Consider the following 24,324-nt stretch of genomic DNA (forward strand, 5'->3'; position numbering starts at 1 on the left):
CAATTTGTCTTTAGTAATTTCTATATAGAGTTAACTCAAATGTGTTCATTCCATTGAGGTGGCAGCTCAGTGGTATTAATGCTGGACTGCTAATCAGGAGATCCAGGCAATGTTCTGGGATGTGGTTTCAAATTCTGCCACGAGAGATAGTGGAATTTGAATTCAATAAAAATCTGGAAGTAAGAGTCTAATGATGACCGTGAATCCATTGTCAATTATCAGAAAAACCCACCTAGTCCTTCACTACGTCCTTCAGAGAAGGAAACTGCATCCTTACCTGGTCTGGCCGACATGTGGCCCACAGCAATCTGGTTAACACTTAATTAGGGATGGGGAATAGATGCTGGTCTAGGCAGTGATGTCCTTATTCATGAAGAAATCTTTTAGAAATTAGCCACTGGTATGTGTCTAAATAAATTTCACACTTTTAATTTTAGTGTTAAAGTTAGGCTAATTGTATTATGACAACTTACTTCACTGTAGTCACAATACAGAGATTGCAAATCAGTCCTCTCCAATTGCAAAGCCGATTGCCGTGCTCTCCAGTCTTGCCTGAGGCTGCATTGAGACTGGTCTTCCAATCTTGAAGTGTTTCCTGTTACCGGCAGCAGGTCATCAATAGACCAGCTTGCAAAGGCAAAACTGCCTTAGGTACGATGTTTTTAGCTGGATAGTTTAAACATAGAAACATAGAAGGTAGGAGCAGGAGGCCATTCAACCCTTGAGCCGCTCTGCCATTCATCATGATTATGGCTGATCATCCAAATCCAAAGCCTAATCCTGCTTTCTCCCCATAACTTCACTCCCATTCACCACAAGTGCTACATTCATGAACAGATTCAGTGTTTTGGCATCAACTATTTCCTGTGGTACTGAATTCCACTGGCTCACCCTTCTTTGGGTGAAGACGTATCTCCCTTATCTCCCCCCTAAATGGTCCACCCTGAATAGTCAAGCAGAGAATTAGAGCTCCAACAGAAGCTTGTGCTCCAGAAAGTACCACAGCCCTAACAAATCTGTTTCAGTACAAGCACAGCACCAGCAAGTGCCAATGTGGGAAACTGCCCAGATATATCCTGTACACAACAAGCAGGAGAAATAAAACCCAGCCAATTACTTTTCCATCAATCTATTCTTGGAATGTGTAATCAACAAGTCAAGCACTTGCTTGGCAATGAGCTTCTCACTGGCACTCAGTTTGTGTTCAGCAAGGGCCACTCAGCTCCTGAACACATTATAGCCTTGGTTCAAGCATTGGCAAGAGTTGAATTCCGGAGTGAAATGACAGTGATTGCCCTTTACATCTTTGGCTGCATCCAAAATGACTGGGACATCAAGGAAACCTAACAAAACTGGAGTCAATATAAATCAGGATGATAAATTTTCCACTGATTGGAGTCATACCTGTCATGAAGGAAGATGGTTGTGGTTGTTGAAGGTCAGTTACCTCAGCTCCAGAATATCGCACAATCATAGAATCCCTACTGTATGGGATCAGGCCATTTGGCCCATCAAGTCTACACTGGCCAATCCCCCTAACCTATACATCCCTGGACACTACAGGCAATTTAGTGTGGCTACTCCACCTAACATGCACATCTTTGGACTGTGGGAAGAAACTGGAGAAAACCCAAGTAAGACACGGGGAGAATGTGCAAACTCCATATAGACAGTCACCCGAGGGTAGAGTCAAACCAGGGTCCCTGACACTGAGGCAGTGATATTATCATATGAATAAATAAACACCAACACATTCATATTTAATTTATGGTCTGGAAAATCTTATAGCTTCTTTCATGAAAGTTTAAACACACTTTGCTTCAAATAATCTTTTCAGGATTTTACTGAAGGACTTTTGGTCTGAGAAGAATACTAAATCTCTTATACTAAGATAATCTATTAATAGCCAATCTACACATCATCTCCCTTTCTCAATAGCACTGATTAATACATCCATATTCAACCAAGGACTTTTGCATATAGTCCAAAACATTAACTAAAACAAAGTTTTCACTCTCGTTAAGCTATGAATGTATATCTCCTAAGCTTAAAAAAATATGAAGCCCAGAAATTTTTGACAGAAATCTTGATGCGCAATTGTCTACCTTGTTCAACAGTAAATACTTCTAATATACCCAAGACCAATTTAGTCTGAAGGCTATATATCTCTCAACATGTTTAAAAAGAAAGGACCATTGCTACCTACCAATTTAAAATCCAAACTTCTTCAAATCTAAACAAGGTCAATAACTTATTTTAGTTAAGACATAGCTTTAGCGGTGGTAAACATCAGTTGGCACAGACCTGTCCACCACTGGGATAATTCCAGCAATGACAGGATTAAGTCTTTAGGTAGTCATTAGTTGAGCATTTAAAGGCTTCAACTGGCAATGGGTTGGGAAGGTCAACAATAAGATTTAAGGGGGCAGCAAGGTTCAGGTAATTCACCATCCAAGTTAATTATACGGCCTCCTGGTCTCCAAGCTCAGTACTGACAGGTCACAATTTTCTACCCATGAGACTTAGCATCTTGCTAGCTCGATGCACATCTCAAACAAAATATTTTGACAGTATATAGATTACTTGAGAAAATTTATTTAACATATGGTCAATATAAAATGTATTAAGATTTTCTTCTGGATAAATTTTAAAAATATGATGTCTGAGCAGGCGACATAAATGACTATATTTTGAAAATGGCAAATATATTCCAAAAGCTCTCACCTCTATTTTTTCAAGATTCACAATGTATAAGCTCCATATATCATCATCCAGAGAATGCGGAGACAGAAATGTGTTGAGTGTTCCAAGGAAAACACAAAACACCACAATCAAGACAGTGAACCTGCAGAGATAAAACCATAACCAATTAAATAAATATCTGCATTCATAACTATTTGATGAATACCCTCTGCTCCTCTCAGAAACTTAATGTGTAGTTTGTTACAATTGTGTGCAATTATATGTCTGTGCAAGTAGGCGCATCAGGACTAGTCAATGAAGTACGTTCCATTTCTCTGAATTTTTAAATTCCTTTACAGAGTGTGGGTATCACCAGCATTTGTGATCTCCTCTACACTGAGGAGATGGAGAGAAGACTGGGCTTTGCAGAATGCCTATTTTGTCTACAAAAATGACCCAGTGCTTCCAGTTAACTGCCATTTCCACACATCATCTTTTCTGGCCAACATCTGTCTCACTGTTGCCACAGTGCTCCAATAAAGCTCAGTGCAAGCTGGAAGAATAGCACCTCGTTTTCTGCTTGGGAACCCTACAATCTCCTAGACTCAATATTAAGTTCAACAATTTTAGGGTTTTTGCACGTCTTTGGTCCTTACCCTAACGCACACACCAGCCTTGTCATCACATATGCTGATGCAGGTAGCTCTCCTATGTTGCCATAGTTGCATTCTTGTGTGACCTCATGCTATAGAAAATCAACACAGAATGCTGCATAATAGGGAAGTCGCTATAGAAAAATTGTTATACCTGCACAGCGAAAAGTTTACAGCATCCCCTATTCAATCGTGTTATAGACAATACACGGTAATGAACACATTATAGCGGAACTACCTGTATCACAAACAACTTCTTGTTAGCCACTACATTTTATTTCCCCCCCACTTTATTCATTCACAGGTTGAGGGCATCACTGGCTAGGCAGCATTTATTGCCCATCCCTAATACTTGATCGAGGTGTACAAAATGATCAGAGGTAATAGAGAGAGTGAACAGCCAGAGACTTTTTCCTGGGGTGGGGGTAGCTATTATGAGGGGGGAGTAGTTTTAAAGTGAGCGGAGATAGTTATCTGGGAGACGTCACAGGTAAGTTCTTTCCTCAGAGTAGTCGGAGTGCGGAATGCATCGCCAGAGAGAGTAGTGGAGTCAGCGTCATTACGGGCATTTAAGCGGCTATAGATAGGCATATAGTATGATATAGATGATAGTATAAGGTAGGGGTGGAGGTTAGACAGACTTTAGGATTAAGGTAAAAGTTTAGCACAACATTGTGGGCTGAAGAACCTTTACTGTGCTGTACTATTCTATGTTCTAATTGCCCAATCACATTGCTGAGAATCTAGTAAGGATGGCAATTTCTTTCCCTAAAGAATATTAGTCAACCAGATGGGTTTTTACAACAATCGACAGTGATCTATAGACTCTTAATTCCAGATATTTATTGAATTCAAATTCCACTATCTGCCTTGGTGAGATTCGAACCCAGATCTCCAAAATGCTTGGGAACTCTGCAGCCCAAGGGTATCAATGTGGAGTTCACAAGCTTCAAAATCTCCCCTCCCTCGATGACAAGCTAAAACCAGCCCAGCTAGTCCCCGCCTCCCTAACCATTCCTCTCACCTCAAGCCCCATTCCCATCCCCTACCCACTAACCTCATCCTGCCCCCCTGACTTCTCAATCCTCCCTGGACTGACCTATCACCCCCCAACTCCCCAATTACATTCACCTTCACTGGCTCTAACCCTGCCTCTTTGACCTGTCTGTCTCCTCTCACCCTATCTTCTCCTTTATCCATCTTCTATCCGCCTCCCCCGTCTCCCTATTTATTTCAGAATCCCCTTCCCCATTTGTGAAGAAGGGTCCCAACCCAAAACGTCAAGCTTTCCTGCTCCTCTGATGCTGCTTGGCCTGCTATGTTCATCCAGCTTCACAACCTGTTATCTCAGATTCTCCAGCATCGGCAGTTCCTACTATCTCTCTCCAAAATGTTTTCTGGTCTCTGGATTAACAGTCCAGTGATAATGTCACAAGACCATCACCTCCCCTAATGGCTCCAATTAGTAGCTATTCATTGTCCCAGGCTGACTGAAATGGAGAGTTCCAATCAGACTCGAGTGTCCTTGATTATTATTCACTGAATGCAAGCATGTAAATAAAAGAAAAAAATAGTATATCGGCCTTTATAGCAAGAGGATGAGGGCAGAAGCAAAGATGTCTTGCTGCAATTGTACAGGGCCTTTGAGAGACCACACCTGGAGTATTGCACGGTCTCCTCATCTGAGGATGCTCTGGCTATGGAGGGAGTTCAGCAAGGGCTTGCCAGACTAATTTTTGGAAAGTCAGGACTGATGTATAAAGAGATGCTTCATTGTTTAGACTGCCGGGGTGGGGGAATGTGGGTAGATACAGTCTTGTAGGAATTTGTAAAATTCTGTAAAGACTAAACAGGGTAAATGCAGGAAGGACATTCCTGATCACCAGGGTATCCAGAACCAGGGGTTACAGTCTCAGGATACAAGGTCAGTTATGATTGAGATAAAGGAGAAATTTCTTTGCCCTAAAGTAGTCAGCCTGGAGAATTCTCTGCCATGTGCAGCATTCTAAATGCTAGTAATTAAGAATTAGCAACAATTTCTGTTACAGAATGTTACTCAATAAGGAACTGTATGGGTGGACAACACCATCATAAACAGTGAACATCCACATCTCCATGTTTGGTGGAGAGAAGAAATAACTAAAACAAGCTGAAATACTGTGTTCAGATCAGCACATAATGTGAGACTGCACTCATCTGGCTGACATTTATACAAACCGTAGATTAGCCTTTGGAGTTTTACATTGCCATATGGTAAAATGAAATTGAAGAGGATCCAACACCATAAGAGGGCAGCAGATACAGCACAAGGCATTAATTAAGGAATTAGTGGAAACTGCCACATGACCATTAAAGGCAGCACAGAAGTAAACAAACCCCATTCAAATGGGTAACTATTGTGCAGCTGAGGCAGCTAATGTACCTGTCACAACAAGGCCCAAGCATCAAATAGCACCATTTGCAGCTAAGGTAGTGGCAGCAAGCCCTGAGCATCAAGTAGCAGCAATTTCAATTGTGCTACAGGAAATATGTATAGTATATTTAAACAAGGATACAGATGAGAAAGAAAAAGTGCTGATGGAAAGTGTGGTAGCATCACGTTACATTCTGGGCAGCATGTCAAGGCAGGCATAAATGGGATGATAGCTGTGGTTTTATGGAACAGGAGATGATGTACCAAAATACTCTGGGAAAACTAGTCAAGGTCCACATATCACACTAGCCTAGACCCAAGAGGTAGTGACAGCAGTTTATGAAATCAATTTCACAGGATACCTCTCACTAAGTCAGAAAAAAAGTTGCTTGGTAGATGTTGACCAATTCAAGGGCTGGGTGTAAGTTTATCCCCCACAATACCATGCAAGCACCATTTGACACTGAACAATATTAGAAGGGGTAATCAGAGAATGGGGAATACAATTGCAGGTTACATTCAGATGAGGAAACACTTTTATAGGGCCAGTGATCAGGCTGCAGCAAGTAATTAAGGTGGACACGTGGAATTAGGCCTGTAATTAATAATCAAACAAAAAGTGGGTAAGTGAACGGTAGTCATGCAAGTTTGTTTCTTTTTCAGGCCAAAGGAAAGTTAAAACAAGGTCCCCTAGTGCCTTAGCACAGGGGAACAGTGAATTCAGCTAATTGAGTAAACTGGTTAAATCTCATTCTTGAAGCAGGGTAGACCTAGAGTATAAAAGCAATGCCTACAGTAACTTCGACATGAAATCTAGGAGTTAAGTGTGGGAGTTTAGGGAAGTGGGAAAGGGAAGCATTGCTGTGAGTTAAAGACCAAAAGAACTGCAGATGCTATAAATCAGGAACAAAAACAGAAGTTGGTGGAAAAGCTCAGGAGGTCTGGTAGCATCTGTGAAGAAAACAAATCCAGGATTAACATCTCAGGCCAGTGACCCTTGCTCAGAACTGGGTTTCTTCAGTTGAGATTTTCCACAAACTTCTGTTTTTATTGCTGTGTCATGTTTCCCTTACTACATCCACAGCTCCAATGGGGGCAGAGTAGACCAGACACAACAGTTCAGAAAGCAAGTAGGATCAATAGAAGCAGCTTATTGCTGAGCAAGTCCCGGTAGGTATTTCCAAACCACTATTTTGTAAGTCTTTTTTTAAGCAACAGTATGACTTATTTGGTTTGTGTTTTTTTTAAAATGTCTTCCAAAGTTTTTAAACTTAGGTAGTAGTCAGTGATGTGGTATGCTCCTCCTGTTAGATGTGAGAGATCAGGGAGCAGAGTTGTATGTCCTTACTGACTATATCTGCCAGAAGTGAGTCTAGCTGCAGCTCCCCTCAGACTGCACAGTTCGGTTGGAGCAACAGTTGGATGCTGAGAAGCACACAAGAGGGATGCAGTAAGATAGATAGCAGCTTCAGAGAGATGATCACACCACCAGTTCAGTCAGGTGTACAGGTGACTGCCAGGACAGGTAGGCAGGAAGTGCAGGAGTCTCATGGTGCTATCCCCCTCTCAAATAAATTATACTGTTTTGGATACTGTTGGGTAGGATAGCCTCTCAGGGGGTGGGGGGAAGATAGCTCAGCAGTCAGGTCTTTGCCACAACCTGCTTTACAGCAGAACTAGTTGTGATGTTAAAGTCCAAATGGGCAATTGTGATAGGAGACTATCTAGGCACATCGCGGATCAGTTGCAACAATTTCTCAAAAGGCAAGCATGAGGAGCCAGAGGTCTTTTCACACATTAACACCAAAGCCATCCGTCAAAAATTGGATGAGGTTCTGCAGAGTGAATATAGGGATTTTAAAAAAAAAAGCAGGACCTCAAGGGCTGTAATCTCTGGATTACTCCCAGTGCCACATGCTAGAGTAGGAAGAGGAGAATAGGGCAGAGAACGCTTGGCTGAAAAGCTGATGCAGAGGACAGTGATTCACAATTGCATATTATTGGGACCTCTTCCGGATGGAGGTCGGTCCCTCTTGTACAGGTCACTGTACCTGAACCAGAAGGGTGCCAATATCCTGGCAGGGAGATTTGCTACAGCTACTTAGGACAGTTTAAAAGCTAGTCTGGTAAGGAAATGGGTCCCTAAACAGTAATGAAACAAAAGAGAGGGTAGAGGCCAGTACAGAAGTTAGAGAGCAAGTTAAATGGAAAAGGCAGGAAACAGCATGGTAGGGAATGAGGAAAGACTGTTGAATAAAGATTCTGAAAGGACTTGATATCAGGTGTTGCCACTTGCAGGGTAATCTTGAACTAGAGGACAGTTATAGAAGGGTCACTCATGTAAAACAGAGGGGGAGATTTCTTTTCTCAGAAAGTAGTCAATATCTGGCGTTCACTACCTAGACAGGCATAAATCACAAAGTATTTAAAAATAGGCTGAGATGGAGATTTGAAACATGTTAGAAGCTGAGGCCTGGGGGCATGCTTGCGGCACTGAATGGTTTACTCCTGCACTTATTTATGTTTTATGAAGTTTTTAGGTTGCTGGGAATTAAACAAAACTTCATATCCCCTACCATTTGCAGAGCTCAGACGTGGCAGAACAAATTAAAGACACTAGAAGTACTGGTTAAAGTCATACAAAAGACTAGGTTGGGGGGGGGGGGGGGGGGGGGGGAAGAAATAGGCAGATTTGTTACCCAGAATCTTGATAGGACACAGGGCAATACCCAGGCGCATAACTAGATGGATTCCATACAAGCTGTTGCCAGGAAGGGTTATCAGGTTGCCAGGGAATGCTGTGGCTGGCAAAGTAGTAGGACCCAAAATGAAAACATTAATGATTTAGAAACCAGTACAAGCAGCTACGCGAAGTGCAACAGGATATTAGAGGTCAGCAATTTCTGTGTGATATAGATAGAGGTGAAAGCAAAACGGGTTGCAGGAACAACTGCACCTTAGTGCGTGGGACCAAATGTGGTAATTATGGTGAGCAACATGTCATACAGACAAAAGGAAATAAAGGCTGAAAAAAACTGGTCACAGCTTAAGCATTTTACGAGTTAATTTTTCATTTGTATTCCAGAAATAATCCCAATCAACCAGTGAGAACCAGGACAGTTAATTGTTTAATTGACAGAATGCTGCTTGTCACAATGATGCTGGTAGGACTGGTGTGCTTAGTGGGATCAAGGAGAACTGGCCAACAAACACATACATACAAATTGGACTGGGCTGGACCATGAGAAATACAGAGTACAACATCCAAGATAGAATAGAGCGTAACTGTTGGAGAACACGTACAGTTGGATATATTTGAAAGTGATGCATTTAGAGGCTACGGACATGGGTTTGCAGGGACAGAGTAGCTGGGAAGCTCTTTCAGGAGCTGGTACAGATATGATGGGTTGAATGGCCTCCTCCAGTATCATAAAATTCTTCCTGCTCCTCTGATGCTGCTTGGCCTGCTGTGTTCATCCAGCTTCACGGCGTGTTATCTCAGATTCTTCAGCATCAGCAGTTCCTACTATCTCGTGGATGATTAGGGACTCTTTGGAGAAATTAGGTCGCTTGTTGAATTTCTAATTTAACTCAGCCAGTGTACATTTTAGATTGTCAGAAAATTGATGAAGCAGCTCATTCAGATGATGAGATTTTCTATGCTGATGTACAGCATGAGTTGGTCTCCATTGTTCTAAATATCTCCATTATGATTTACCCAAGTAATGTTCAGATCACACCTGAGCATTATATACAGTTTTGGTCAAATAAGTGACAATATGGGCAATCTGATTCAATAGTGAAGGGTGAAAAAATTACTACATCCCAGCCCATGATCACCTAGGATGCAGGTTGGTCAATAACATTGCCAGGTGCAGGAAAATCTCTCAAATAACATTATCAGAAATGCCTACAGTAACTATGGCTCATGTATATTTAAAAAAAAAATAAGCAAGGGAAAAAAATTGGAGGAACCCTCATAGCAGCTGCCAGCTGCAGGATTTAATATGTATATAAAACTAAAGCAGAATCTATCAGAAATAATAATGTTGATTGGCACTGTTCTGTCAGTCGCACTTTTACCAGAGTCAACATCAATTAAGACACTATCTAGGGCAGACAATACTGGGATAATGGGGGGGGTGGAATTATTATGCAAGATGTTATGCTATACTCACCTTAAGCAAAGAGAAAGTTAGAAATATAGTAAGTATACTTTAGATAGATAACAAAAAATCATCTTCAGCAGTATACACATCCAATATGAAACAGATGAATGGAGACGTGGATTTAATGGATATTATATTGGTAGCAATATGGACATGCACAGTTCAGTAGATGGCATTTTGTGTGAAGATGTAGAGACTGACACCTTAAACAAGGAACTGTGGAACTGGGAAACAAATATACACACAAATTAAGGGTCTATGCCCAAAACGTCAGCTTCTCTGCTCTGAAGATGCTGCCTGGCCTGCTGTGTTCATCCAGCTCTACACTTTGTTACCTTGGATTCTCCAGCATCTGCAGTTCCTATTATCCCTGATTTTTGCACAAAAGAGTTATACATTTATATCCAATATGCTCGAGCTAGTTATTGCACCAGGTGGTCACATCGTAGGAATTCAGAAATCAGGGGAAACAGAGCTTTTAGGTCAACAACCTCAGCTGAAGAACCAAGTAGTATAGATGGTTTCAGAGACAGTAAGAACTGCCGATGCTGGGGGTCAGAGATAATAGTGTGGAGCTGGAGGAGCACAGCAGGCCAGGCAGCGTCAGAGGAGCAGGAAAGCTAACGTTTCAGGTCGGGATCCTTCTTCAGGAAGTGTATTTTCTGCTATGCTTCTCCAGCTCCACACTGATCTCGGACCCCAGCATCGGCAGTTCCTACTGTCTCCAAGATTGATAAAATTAGCAGGAATTAAAGCTTTCTTACTGATTACTGGCTACAATGCTCAAGTACAAAAAAAGGACATCAAGGTTAGTCGCAAGCCAGGGCTTGGGTAGGAACTAACCATGCTGGCAAAAACTGTGGGAAACAGGTACTACAGGACACGTGGATGTTGAAGTGTGGAAATTATAATTGTAATCTGTATGCAACGTGGAGTTAAGTAATTTGGGAGAGCAAGCTTTGGCACATTAAAACTTCTCTCCACATGTCCATGAAATAAACAATGATTAGGTGTTCGCCTGAGGTACCCCTATCGATTTGTCCAAGTACGCCTACAATTGTCACGGTCACCATCATTGATGGTGATCTTTCAATTGGATTTAAATTCCATCAGCTACCATATTGGATTTTGAACCTGTGGCCCCAGGTCTCTGCATCCTTAAGTCCAGGGATATTACGAACATGCCACCATCTCCCTGTTTGTTACAGTATCTCAGCAAATGTTAATGTAGGAAAACATAACTAACCAATCTACAATGCAAGCAGCAAGTTTGACTGAAAAAGTTGCTAGTCATGCATTTTGTATCCTGGTTACTTGCTCATTATTATGCTCCCTCAAAATGATATCACAATATCCGTTGTTTTTCTCCCAATGGAAAATCACATCAAAAATGTGAATGTGTACATTAGGGTAGTTAGGAAAGCTACTTAGACAGGGAATCAAAAAAAAAATGAAGGTTTAATACTCTGTACAACATCTGGTTTGAGATAGTTGTTCTTGACTTAATGTGTTGATACATTGGCTCATTGCACACCCTGAACGCAGCTACAGGTGACCAGGCTCCCTAGATTGGATAAATAATTCTAACTTTTTAAATGATGTACAGACTAGGTAGTTTTACATTGACATGTTTGTTCATGGACCATCTTCATTTGCTCATTGAGATGTTTGCCCTGTGTTTGAGAACTTGGACAGACGATCGCTGGCAAGGTTGTCCTAACCTTCCGAGGTGCAATCCAGCATGATCCTTTGAAGTTCCTTCCTGTGTCAGAACTTGAGATATATCTGCTATGGACTGACTCAATGCAGTTAAATTTCGCCTCTTCTGCCACGATCCTAATCATTCAAAGGGTCACCAATATGCCAATGTTGAACTTGACACACACCGGTAGATTCACTATTGCTAGCCCACTTGTATCCAGCAGGTTAGTGGTTTCCATTCAGACTTGTTATCGTTGTATGTACTGGAGAAAGAAAAAGGCAATTGTAGGTTGTATCGTTAACTTTGAACAATTCAGGTGTATATTCAAGATTTTGCAAATGTTTGCACTTGTTCCCATGAGTGTTAGGTGTCAGCATATTTTTAATTTGCTTCAGGCAAATGATACTATTTGACTTGGTCCACATGTTAATCAACAAGGAAAACTTGTTCGTTTCTGGTTGAAGAGGTTTCTACTCTGAATCTTTGCTGTGGTCTATCTGGCTCCTCTTGCACATTCCCTGTTTTTACTGCCAGTATATGTACATGGTTTGTGTTAGATTGCCTCTAGCTACATCTCCAATCTGACGTTGGAATCAGACATACCTAGCAAAAAAGGAAGTTGGTACAGTCTTTGGGGGTCAGTCAGGTCATTAACAGGACGTCATTGCAGCAGAAGTTTAGACTCACGAGCTGGCCCAAATGCCTTCAGCTGCTTCAGTGACTTTCCCTTCATCAAATTAGCCATGATCTCATTAAATAGCATTACAAACACAAGGGACCAAATGGCCTACTTCTGCTCCTACATTTCATGGTCTTATTGTAAAGAGAAGTGTGTGGACATTCACTGATGATTGCATAATATTCAGGTTTGAGTTGATAACTAGCAACTAATATTCACATCAGGTCAAAACAGTCTCCAACAAGAGATCCAATCATAACATGAAATTCAACGGGGCTGCCATTACCAAATCCCCCACTATTAACATTCTAGGAGCTATCATTGGGTAGAAACTGAACATAAAGGCATTGGCGACAAGACACAGCAAAACAACGTACTGAGTCCTGGAAACAAGGGCCCAGCACCTCAGCTTCAATTCAACACCACACCACCACCCCCCCCCCCCCCACCCCCCCAACCAGACCTACTGTCTCACTACCAGGCACACCAGCATACAGAGAGAACAAGCTGTAGAGCTGGATGAACACAGCAGGCCAAGCAACAGAGGAACGAGGAGGTCTCTGAAGAAGGGTCTAGGCCCGAAACGTCAGCCTTCCTGCTCCTCTGACACTGCTTGGCCTGCTGTGTTCATCCAGCTCTACAGCTTGTTATCTCACACTCTCCTGCATTTGCAGGTCCTGCTATCTCAAACAATTTTAACACCACAGACTAGTCAAAAAGAATTACAACGGAAACTGAAATACTTAAGTTGACAACACACCTTACTTCATCCACTCCTAAGAATTCCCCAACATCAAGGTCACTAGAATAGAACAGGACGAGATAATAGTATCTTCTGATGTAACAGGACTATTTACAACCTTTAACATCAACCTAGCCAAAGACAACTCAGGAAGGCAAATACCCCGCAACACCAACACCATCAAGGACATCACCCCGAAACTACTGGACCTGTACCTCACAACCTACTTCACCTTCAATGGCCATATGTTTAAACAAATCAACGGAACACCAATGGGATCCTCAATATCAGAGCTGATAGCAGAAGTGACAATGGAAAGATTATAATGGACAGCATTCCCCACTCTCCAATCCAAAGTCTGGGTTCGATAGTAGATGACACCTTCATGATTATCAAACACAAGACTCGCTCTGGTTGCCGTGGCGTAATGGTGAGCAAGCTGGTTTCTGATTGCTGGGATCGGAGTTCAAGTCTCAGGGTAGCCTCTTTCATGGTCACTTTAGTGCTCAGCCTGGGGAAGTCAATTTTTAGGGGCAGCACCGTGGCTCAGTGGTTAGCACTGCAGCCTCACAGCACCAGGGACCCAGGTTTGATTCCAGCCTCGGGCGACCGTGTGTGGAGTTTGCACATTCTCCCTGTGCCTGTGTGGGTTTCCTCCGGGTGCTCTGGTTTCCTCCCACAATCCAAAGATGTGCAGGCTAGGTGGATTGGCCAAGCTAAATTGCCTGTAGTGTTCAGGGGTGTGTGGGTTATAGGGGGATTGGTCTGGGTGGGATGCTTCAAGGGGTGGTGTGGACTTGTTGGGCTGAAGGGCCTGTTTCCACACTGTAGGGAATCTAATCAAAGACTACAAGAGACATGCTAGGGAACTGGACCCAATGTGAACCACTGAAGAACAAAACCAGAAGTAACACCAACCACCCTAACAAACAGAGGCATATAAATAACAAATGGGATGGAAAACCAGCTCTTCACCAGAGGAGCACTGACGATGTTACCAAGCAGGGTGAAAAAACATGCAAATCAAACACACTGGCTCAACAAGCAAGACTGCCAACTCTTGCACAACCCGAGCTACCAAACCTTCTCAAAAACTAAACTCCTCCTGTACTATTTGGCATATCAAGAAAACTTCAGTTGTTTCTGGTGACCATGCAAGCAGGAAGTGTCAGTCTGCAGCTACTGACTAATCACATTCAGAGATGGAGCTGTGCGTAAATTCACTGTGGAGCATCTGTGAGGTGGTCATATCATAGGTGAAGACTGAACAGATAGAAAGGGTACATGCAATTACAATGTAGAGTAGGGAAAGGCAAGTAGAACAAGAACAAAGAAAATTACAGCACAAAAACATGCCCTTTGGCTCTCGAAGCCTGCGCTGATCCAGATCCTCTATCTAAACCTGTCGCCTAATTTCCAAGGATCTGTATCCCTCTGCTCCCTGCCCATTTGTGTATCTAGCTAGATACATCTTAAATGACACTATCGTGTTGCCAGCGGAGGTGGTAGAGGTGGACATGTTCCAGGCACCCACCATCCTCTGTGTAAAGAACTTCCCACGGATATCTCCCTTAAAAACCTTTCCCCTCTCACCTTGAAATCGTAACCCCTAGTAAATGAGACCCCACTCTGGGAAAAAGCTTCTTGCTATCCACCCTGTCTATACCTCTCATGCTTTTATAAACCTCAATCAGGTCCCCTCCTCAGCCTCCATCTTTCTAAAGTAAATAATCCTAATCTACCCAACCTCTCTTCATAGCGAGCATCCTCCATACCAGGCAACATCCTGGTGAACCTCCTCTGCACAATCTCCTTTTGCAAATGTGGCGACCAGCCACAGTAGCAGTACAGGAACTCCCTGTAGCCATCCTCCAAACTACATACATGTTGTATACTGTTGGGAGAGATGACTGTGCACAGGAAAGCATTGGGAGCCAAGTTTATGGCACCATGGCTGCAGTAAAAAAGGGGAGGAAGAATAGTGATAGGGGATTCAATCATAAGGGAACAAACAGGTGTTTCTGTGACTACAAAAACTCCAGAATGGCTAGTTCCCTGAACAGGGCACCAGGAAGGCATTGGTGAGACCACACCTAGAGAATTGTGGACAGTTTTGGTCCCTTTATTAGAGGAGATTGTAGTAGCATCGGGGGCAATTCAGAGGAGGTTCACTAAATTGATCCCAGAGAAATTGAACAGTTTAGCCTACACACTCTGGAATTTAGAAGAATGAGGGGAGATCAAATTGAGGTATTCAAGATGATAAAAAGATAGAGATAAAGCACAGCACCGTACAGGCCCTTCAGCCCGCAATGTTGTGCCGACCTATCATCCTACTCAAAACTACAGATCAAAACTAACCTACGTGTCCTTCTATCCTCCATGTGCCTATCCAAGAGTCACTTCAATGTCCTAAATGTATCTGAGTCTACTACCACTGCTAGCAGTTTCACACACCCACTACTGTGTAAAGGACCTACCTCTGACACCTCTCCTACATCCTCCTCTAATCACCTGAAAATTGTGCCCCCTCATGATAGCCATTTCTGCCCTGGGAAAGAGTCTCTGGGTATCCACTCTATCTATGCCTTTCAACATCTTATAGATGGACACTGATATTGACATGGAGTGGATGCTTCCTCTTCTGAGGCATTCCAGGACAAGAGGTCATAGTCTTAGGGTGACGGGTAGCAAATTTAAAACAATTGAGGAGAAACTACTTCTAACAGAGGGCTATGAATCTGTGCAATTCACTCCCCAAAGAGCAGTGGATTCCTGGACTAAGTAAATTTAAGGAGGAGTTACACAGACTTTTAATGGCAATGTGCTGAAGTGGTACAGGCAGGAAAATGGGGATGAGGAGCATATCCGCCATGATCGAATAGCAGAGCAGAACTCAGTGGGCCAAATAGCCTAATTCTGCTCCTATATTTTATCAACGTGTAACCTCCATGGCAAGAAACTATTGGGAATTCCAAGGACAGAACTGCACTTGGAGAGGCAGGGATTAATTAAGTTTTGTTCAGGAGGAGATCATGTCGGACCAACTTGATTGAATTTGCGAAGAATGAGCAGGTTAGCTGCATGAATAGGTCAGAGGCAAGGTATACTGAATGGAGTAAAATTTGAAACCTCTGCCATCTGTAACGACAAGAAATATGGGAATACCACCAAACAAGTTCTCTCCAACCACCATCCTGATTTAATATCAATTGTCACTACACTCCCGGGACTGCAGTTAGCAACAGTCCATAAATTCTGGCCCACATCCCATGAATGAATAAGTTACCAATGTCATGCATCTACGGTCACTCCAAATTCATACTGCTTAACACCCATGCCTATGTAAAAAGTTCCTGAAGCCTGACTTCTGATCTTAAATTCCTTTCTTTTGACTGTTACATGCAATATCTACAGATAAACATCAAGGTAGACCAATCTAGCTTCAAGCCTGATCCAGTACTCAGTAAAATCATGGCTGACCTGACTTTAAACTCAACTCTAATCCTCTACATTGGGGAAACCAAGCGGAGGCTTGGGGACCGCTTTGCAGAACACCTCCGCTTGGGTCGCAATAAACAACTGCACCTCCCAGTCGCAAACCAATTCCACTCCCCCTCCCATTCTTTAGATGACATGCCCATCATGGGCCTCCTGCAGTGCCACAATGATGCCACCCGAAGGTTGCAGGAACAGCAACTCATATTCTGCTTGGGAACCCTGCAGCCCAATGGTATCAATGTGGACTTCACCAGCTTCAAAATCTCCCCTTCCCCCACCGTATCCCAAAACCAGCCCAATTCGTCCCCTCCCCCCACTGCACCACACAACCAGCCCAGCTCTTCCCCTCCACCCACTGCATCCCAAAACCAGTCCAACCTGTCTCTGCCTCCCTAACCTGTTCTTCCTCTCACCCATCCCTTCCTCCCACCCCAAGCCGCACCCCCATCTACCTACTAACCTCATCCCACCTCCTTGACCTGTCCGTCTTCCCTGGACTGACCTATCCCCTCCCTACCTATACTCTCCTCTCCACCTATCTTCTTTTCTCTCCATCTTCGGTCCGCCTCCCCCTCTCTCCCTATTTATTCCAGAACCCTCACCCCACCCCCCCCTCTGAAGAAGGGTCTAGGCCCGAAACGTCAGCTTTTGTGCTCCTGAGATGCTGCTGGGCCTGCTGTGTTCATCCAGCCTCACATTTTATTATCTCTAATCCCTGCATATCCTCAACAATTTCTCAGTCCTTTGGTAATCAAGAAGCTATCTGAATTAAAAATAACCAAAAATTCTGCATCCATTGCCTTTTGAAGAAGGGAATTCCAAAGACACCCAACCCTCAAAAAAAGTTGCCTAATTGGTCTTAAATGGGCAACCCAATTATATTTTAAAACTATGATCTCTAGTTCAAGATTCTCCACAAGCAGAAATATTCTTTTGACTTCCATAGAGTCAATTCACAGGAATTGCCCCGAAGAACAATCATGCATCATTAAAATGCCTACTGGTTTTTCTTTTTGTGATACCAGAACAACATTTCTGGATTTTCTTTCAGCCAACTACAACACAAAATGGATCAAAGTAGTATCTAACCGTCACTGCATCATTCAATCCAAAAATCAAACACTTAATTCCCAAAGCATCCCATCTTTATCACCTACCACTTTTGCTGGTTTCAAAATTAATTCCTTTAAAAAAGTATTTTTGCTGAATGAGAAATTTCAGTTGAGCTGGTTTCCCAGGACTAAGCTGTTAAAAAAGCTGAGTGACATTCGGAAACAAAAACAAAAAAGTTGCTGGAAAAGCTCAGTAGATCTGGCAGCATCCAAGAAGAGAAATCAGAATCGACCTTTCAGGTCTGGTGACCCTTCCTCAGAACTCAGTAACGTTCAAGATCATTTTTCTTGTGGTCATGCAACCTACTCATTTGGATCACTAGTTTCTCTTTTCATCCCCAAAGCTACTAGTCTAGATTTCTCATTGTAAGTCCCTTCCACATACCATAAGACCATAAGACATAGGAGTGGAAGTAAGGCCATTCGGCCCATCAAGTCCACTCCGCCATTTGAAATCATGGCTGATGGGCATTTCAACTCCACTTCCCTGCACACTCCCTGTAGCCCTTGACTCCTTCATCCAAACGATAAGAATGGGTGCCCTCTGACTTGTATACGAACCATCCAAGTCTTTTTGTTTGGCCTCTTATTAATCGGACTTTCATTTCCTCTACCTATCACTTCTCTTATTCCCTTTTCTTTGTTCTTTCCCTTGATTCCTAATCCCCTGATTCCATCCCACTGACAATTTAGTTTACATCCTCTCTCACCACTCACAAATGCTCCCCCTTGGCATCGGTCCCAATCTTGCACAGGCGTAACCCATCCAGTTTGTACTGATTCCATGTTGTCCCAAAAACCAGTCCCAGTGGCCCAGGAATCTAAAACCCACCCCCTCAAACCCCCTCTCTTTAGCCATACATTCATCCAATATATCCTGCTTTTCCTACTGAGTAGAATGGGGCACCGGTGGTAATCCCAAGATCATAACCTTTAAGACCTTACTTTTCGGCTTGCTTCTTAACTTCTTATATTCTACTGTTAGGACCTCATTTCTTTTTCAACCTATGTCTTTGGTACCAATGTGTATCATAGCCACTGGCTGTTTACCCTACCCCCTAAGATACCTTGTATACCAAAGCATTCCTAACCTTAACACCTGGGAGACAGCATATCATCTTGAAGTCTCATTTGCGGCAACAGAAACACCTGTCTATTCCCTTTAGAATATTGCATTTCCACAGTTTTTGCTTTCTTTGTGCAGCAGAGCCAACTATGGTGCCACAAGTTTAGCTGTGGATGTTTCCCCAATAGACCATTCCCTCATCAGCATCCAAAGCAGATTATCTCATTTTCAAAGAAGCGGCCACAGAGATTCCAGCACAACCTACCTAGTGGTTATCTATTCCCTTTTTAAACTGTGGACTCAGCCTGGTGAGAGTTATAACAAAAGATTTCAACTACTCCGATATTAATTGGGATAATCATAGTACAAAGGGTTTAAAGGGGGAAGATTTTTTGAAATCATATGGGAGAGCTTCGTGTGTCAACATGTAGATGGTCCTACAAAAAGGGATAGTGTAATGCTAAGGCTGGATAGGTGTTCAAGGAGACACAGTTAGGGATAATTTAGTGATAGTAACCACAACATCATACATTTTAAGTTTGTTATGGCAGGAGAAAGATGGCCTACAGCATAATGCAGTATTAAAACAAACAGCTATTTGGGGTAAATCTACAGCAGAACAGTTGAAAGCATTCATAAAAAGGTATGGGGGGGTAGTACAAGCCCAACACATTTCACCGTAAAGGGAACATAAGTGCAAAAAGCACAGAGAACCTTGGAGGTATAGAGACACGTATTCAGGTACAATGGGAACAAAATAACAAGGAGGCTGAAGGAGGATATAAAGTGCGGGTGAGAACATGAAAACAATTAGGAGAGCAAAGACAAGCATGAGAAAACACTGGTAGGCAAAATAAGGGAGAATCCAAGATATTCTGCAAGTATATTCTCCATTTCAAACTAACCCACTCAGGGTTTTAGTCCTAGACCAGAAGGATATCATTAAACGACTTACTCCAAAAAAAGGTAAGCTTTCTTGTTAGTTTCTCCCCTTGTCAGGAGCACAGCTTTACACATCTATTCACACCACTTTTCACTGAGTTCAGTCCACCGCTGAAGTCAACACTGCTAACTTTGCCTAGGACAACAAAGACTGTTTGTATATGTTGAGTGCCACACAATTTTAAATACTGAACTAATCGACCGACTGAAGTTCTTTCTTCCTGTTAATGCCCAGCTCACCTGTAATCAACAATACCACATCTTGGAGGTCAGCACTGCTGCCATGATTCCCATATGTTTGATAGCAAGTTTCTGACTAATTTTTGGGACCAGATACTATATAGGGAGATAGGCACTGTTGTCTCGAAGCATGGTGGTTGTTTGAAGTCAACAAAATAAGTTACCTCAGAGTAAGAAGTTTCGTCACAGTCCTGACCAGAAAGATAAAACCCTATAAAAAGGTTATTTTGAAGGAGAATATTGTAGCAGAGATGCATAAAGGCTCCAGTAAAAGTCTAATTTTCAAGACTGGCAGTTGAAGTTACAATCAGCCTGTCTATTGAAATGTTAGAAAAAAAAAACTGTTTTCTCGTGCAAGTACTATATCATCGTGGGGCTTTTAGGTACTATGCTGGAGTGTCTTGAGATCTGCAAGGGCCTTTTTTTAAAATTAGGAGGAGCGTAGATTATCTCAGGTTTAAAAATGTTTAAGTGTTTTACATAAATAATCTGATTAATTCTATTTTATTTTCATCTCTTTTGCTTAATAACCTTCTCTTATTATTAAAACCAAATCAGCAACTTTGATTGCTTATGCTTCAATAAGCTAACCACCTTGTTGAAACCAAAATATGATGTACATCAAGCTTGATTCAGCCTGGAATCTGACTTGCCTAGTGATAATTTCAGCAACAGACTAGTCTATTCTAAACTAGAGATTTCAAACTTGCGTGTTGAGACAGAGAATCATTTATGAATTCATTCAGGAATCTAACACATGAATTTAGGGTTAGGGGATGTGTGACTGCAGAGGTAGTCTTTCACAAGAAAACTCATGTTTGCTAGCTGTCTCACAAAATCAATACTGCAAAGCAATTGAGATAACAAGGTGTAGAGCTGGATGAACACAGCAGGCCAAACAGAGGAACAGGAAGGCTGACGTTTCAGGCTGAGGCCCTTCACAAGAAAATTTCTGAAGGGTCTAGGCCCGAAACATCAGCCTTCCTGCTCCTCTGATGCTGCTGGGCCTGCTGTGTTTATCCAGCTCTATACCTTGTTATCTCAGATTCTCCAGTTCCTATTATCTTTGAAACCATTGCAAAGTAATTTCAAACTAGAGTTGTGAGCAGAAGTGTGGTAAATTTATTGCCAAATATGCACATCTTACATTAGAGCTCCTTTGAAGACAAGTTTAGCTTTCCTCATTTTTCTAGTCACTAGCAGTTCTGTCCCAATTTCTGTGTGGTCCAGTAAAATTTCAAAACAAGGAGAGCTGCAAAGAAAACAAATAATTGACAATGAGACAAAAGAAGAACTGGTGTTTTTTTTTCCCCTCTCATCCTGCAATCTGGAATAAATTTTAATAACTAGAATCTAATTTGGCAATATTCCTCTTTGTATCAAGAAGGTTAAATATCTGCAGTCACAGCCAAAGTAACTACTAACGTAGTCAGTCAATCTACATAACAATTTACAGCTATTTCATTGTGGGCTGAAGGGCCTGTTCTGTGCTGTACTGTTCTATGTTCTATGTCATATTTCTTGCCAGAGTAAAAGGAACATGTATTACTACATCCATGCAAACATACTGGAGTTTATCAGAATAAAAATAACCTGCGGAATTTCCAAGTGAACAACAGGGATGTATAGTCAAACAGCACGGAAACTGACCCTTCAGTCCAACCAGTCCATGCTAAACAATCCCAAACTAAACCAGTTCCACTTGCCTGCTCCTGGCCCACATCCCGATTTTAACTGTTGCAATTGTACCTGCATTCACCACTTCAGTTCTTTTCCCCCCCTCCCCCCTTTATTCCTTCACCGGATGAGGGTGTCCCTGTCTAGGCCAGCATTTATTGCCCATCCCTAATTGCCCAGACGGTAGTTAAGAGTCAACAACATTGTTGTGGGTCTGCAGTCACATGTAGGCTAAACCAGGTAAGGATGACAGTTTCCTTCCATGAAGGACATTAGTGAACCAGATGGGTTTTTCTGAAAACTGGTCATCATTAGACTCTTACTTCCAGATATTTATTGAATTCAAATTGCACCTGCTGTCATTGCGGGATTTGAACCCAGATCCCAGTGAAAAAAGTTCCTGCCTATCCTCATAACTCAAACCCTCTGTACCAAGCAACATCCTGGTAAATCTCTTCTGAACTCTCTACAGCTTGATAATATCCTTCCTATAACCAGGTAACCAGAGGTTTCACGTTTATGGAATTGTATGTTGCTGTTAAATATTTAACTACAACATAGTACACTTCTAGGGAGCTTCATTTTATGAGAATGTGAACTGCTACTATAACTGCTGTGTCTTTTCTACTTGAAAGAATGGCATGATTCAAAAACATTGCTAAAGTTAATCAATAAGATCAGCCAATTGATATCTACAGAATACCTCTAATAGTGAAAAGAAAACAGCTGCATTTTAAGTGTGTATCTTACCATTTTGGAAATGTTGAGCTTGCAAGCCTCAGCAATTCTGAGTATCATACTAATCATTAATAGTTTTACTACTGCCATACAAAGCTTAGCGTAAAAGACATCATATTCTGTCAGACCTCTTCCAGTTATGGTGTGGGATTATCTGCAGAAGTGACCAGTTTGTTACCTGCATAGGCAAAGAAATCACAACTACAACGGTCAAAATCCACTTTCCTCACTATCAGTAGCATGAGGGGCAACACAATTTATACACCTGCAGATTTCCCTCAACCAGGGATTGTATTCCTCTGTGCTGTGGCTGCAGCAGGAATTTTATCATTACAGCATGAAGTTGGAAGCATACTAATATTGAAAGTCTAGCTAAGGTGCCCTCAAGTGTATGTGAGACATCCCCAATGTACCATTCTGATTACACACAGCTGAGCTAGTGGCCTCATGTCCTTTCCTTGACCCCTCTGTCTCATTTTGGGGAATAACCTGTCCACCTCCACCTACTCCCATAGCTACCTTCACTATAGCTCTTCATACCCTATGTCCTGTGAGGATTCTATCCCATTCTTCCAGTTCCTTTACCTACACCATATCTTTTGGATGATGCCAATGCTGACATGGCTTCCTTCTTTCATAAGAGTAGTTTCCTATCCACTGTGGTTGACAGGGCCCTCAACCACATCTGACCTATCACCTGTGCCTTCACCCTAGCCCCTCCCTATCACTCCCAACAGTGCGATCAGGTAACCTTTGTCCTCACTTTTCATCCCACCAGCCTCTGCATTCAAAGGATCATCTTCCACCACATCAGACAACTCCAGCAGAACATCACTACCGAACACATCTAGCCCTCACTCCCTACGTGCGTTCTGCAGGGACCATTCCCTCTAGGACATATCGTGCCTTCCCACGTAACTGCTGAAAGTACAATACATGCTCCTTCAACTTCTCCCTGCTCACCATCCAAGGCGGAAACAGTCTTTCCAGATGAAGCAGTATTTCACCTTTACCTCCTCCAATCTGGTGTATTGTATTCATTGCACCTAACATGGCCTACTCTACGTTGCAGAAACCAAACGCAGATTGCATGACCACTTCGCAGAACACCTCCAGTCCATGTGAAAGCGTGACCCCGACCCTCCTGTAACCGGTCATCACTTTAATAGTGTCTTGCTCATATATACCCACCTGTCTGTCCTCAACTTGCTGCAGTACACCAGTGAATCACAGCACAAACTGGAAGAACGGCATCTTATCTTCAGACTGGGTACTTTACAACTTTCTGGATTTAATAATGAGTTCAACACCTTTAAACTATGAACTCACTCCCATTCCTTCTCTTTCTTTTGGCTTTACTTGTTGCCTTCTGAGACAATGCTTCCACCACCTCACCCTCCAATGCCATTGTTACAGGCTGTCCTTTCCAGTTTGGTAGTTAGACACACCACTGTTCTGCCATTTTCACATTCCGATCTCTTAATCTGGGCTGTCCAGCTGCCTTTCTTCCCCAGCATTCCATCTTGCCACTGTTGCATAAATTCAGCCCCTTCCACCCTTTACATCAGCTCTGAAGAGTCATCCAGATTCACAATCTTAGCTTGCTCTCTCTCCATAGATGCTGCCTGACCACTGATTTCCAACTTATTTTTGTTTTTAATTCATGGCTTCCTCGTTGATCTTGGAGACCCACACCATTCTGAAGAGTGACCGGATTCAATATTCTCTCTCTCTCTCTCACACTCACCCACTGCTCCATCAATTTATTTCAGTTTGTATTTTGATTCTATTCTTACTCACCAGGTGATCAGCTAACTTTCCATCCTGTTAACCTACATTTGTAAACAGTTCTCTCTCTCCTTAAAGGTATTGTGCTTTTTCCTTTTAAATCCATCACTCCTCCTATCAACAACTCCTTTGTGTGAAAAACCTGCCTCAAACAACGCTTAGAATGAGTGGGAACGTAAAAAAAAAGTAGCAATTAGCTTGGATACTAGACAAGGGGGAG

General features: G+C 42.4%; 1 protein-coding gene across 19 annotated transcripts in view; it reads right to left on the minus strand.

Annotated features, from left to right (window-relative positions):
• The window catches only part of st3gal5 (ST3 beta-galactoside alpha-2,3-sialyltransferase 5), a 94,552-nt gene that overhangs the window by 39,466 nt on the left and 30,762 nt on the right, over positions 1-24,324 (minus strand). For 14 of the 19 annotated variants that reach the window (XM_059650147.1, XM_059650074.1, XM_059650113.1 and 11 more), the window contains 2 exons: positions 21,049-21,153; positions 2,725-2,845 (listed from right to left, as the gene is read on the minus strand). In XM_059650147.1, coding sequence (XP_059506130.1) covers positions 2,725-2,845; positions 21,049-21,086 — 159 coding nt within the window. In that variant the 5' untranslated portion in view covers positions 21,087-21,153. The remainder of the gene's footprint in view (positions 1-2,724; positions 2,846-21,048; positions 21,154-24,324) is intronic. The other 5 variants (XM_059650138.1, XM_059650140.1, XM_059650152.1 and 2 more) reach the window with 1 other exon arrangement.

The sequence above is a fragment of the Stegostoma tigrinum genome, chromosome 1 (genome assembly GCF_030684315.1).
Source record: "Stegostoma tigrinum isolate sSteTig4 chromosome 1, sSteTig4.hap1, whole genome shotgun sequence".
NCBI lineage: Eukaryota > Metazoa > Chordata > Chondrichthyes > Orectolobiformes > Stegostomatidae > Stegostoma > Stegostoma tigrinum.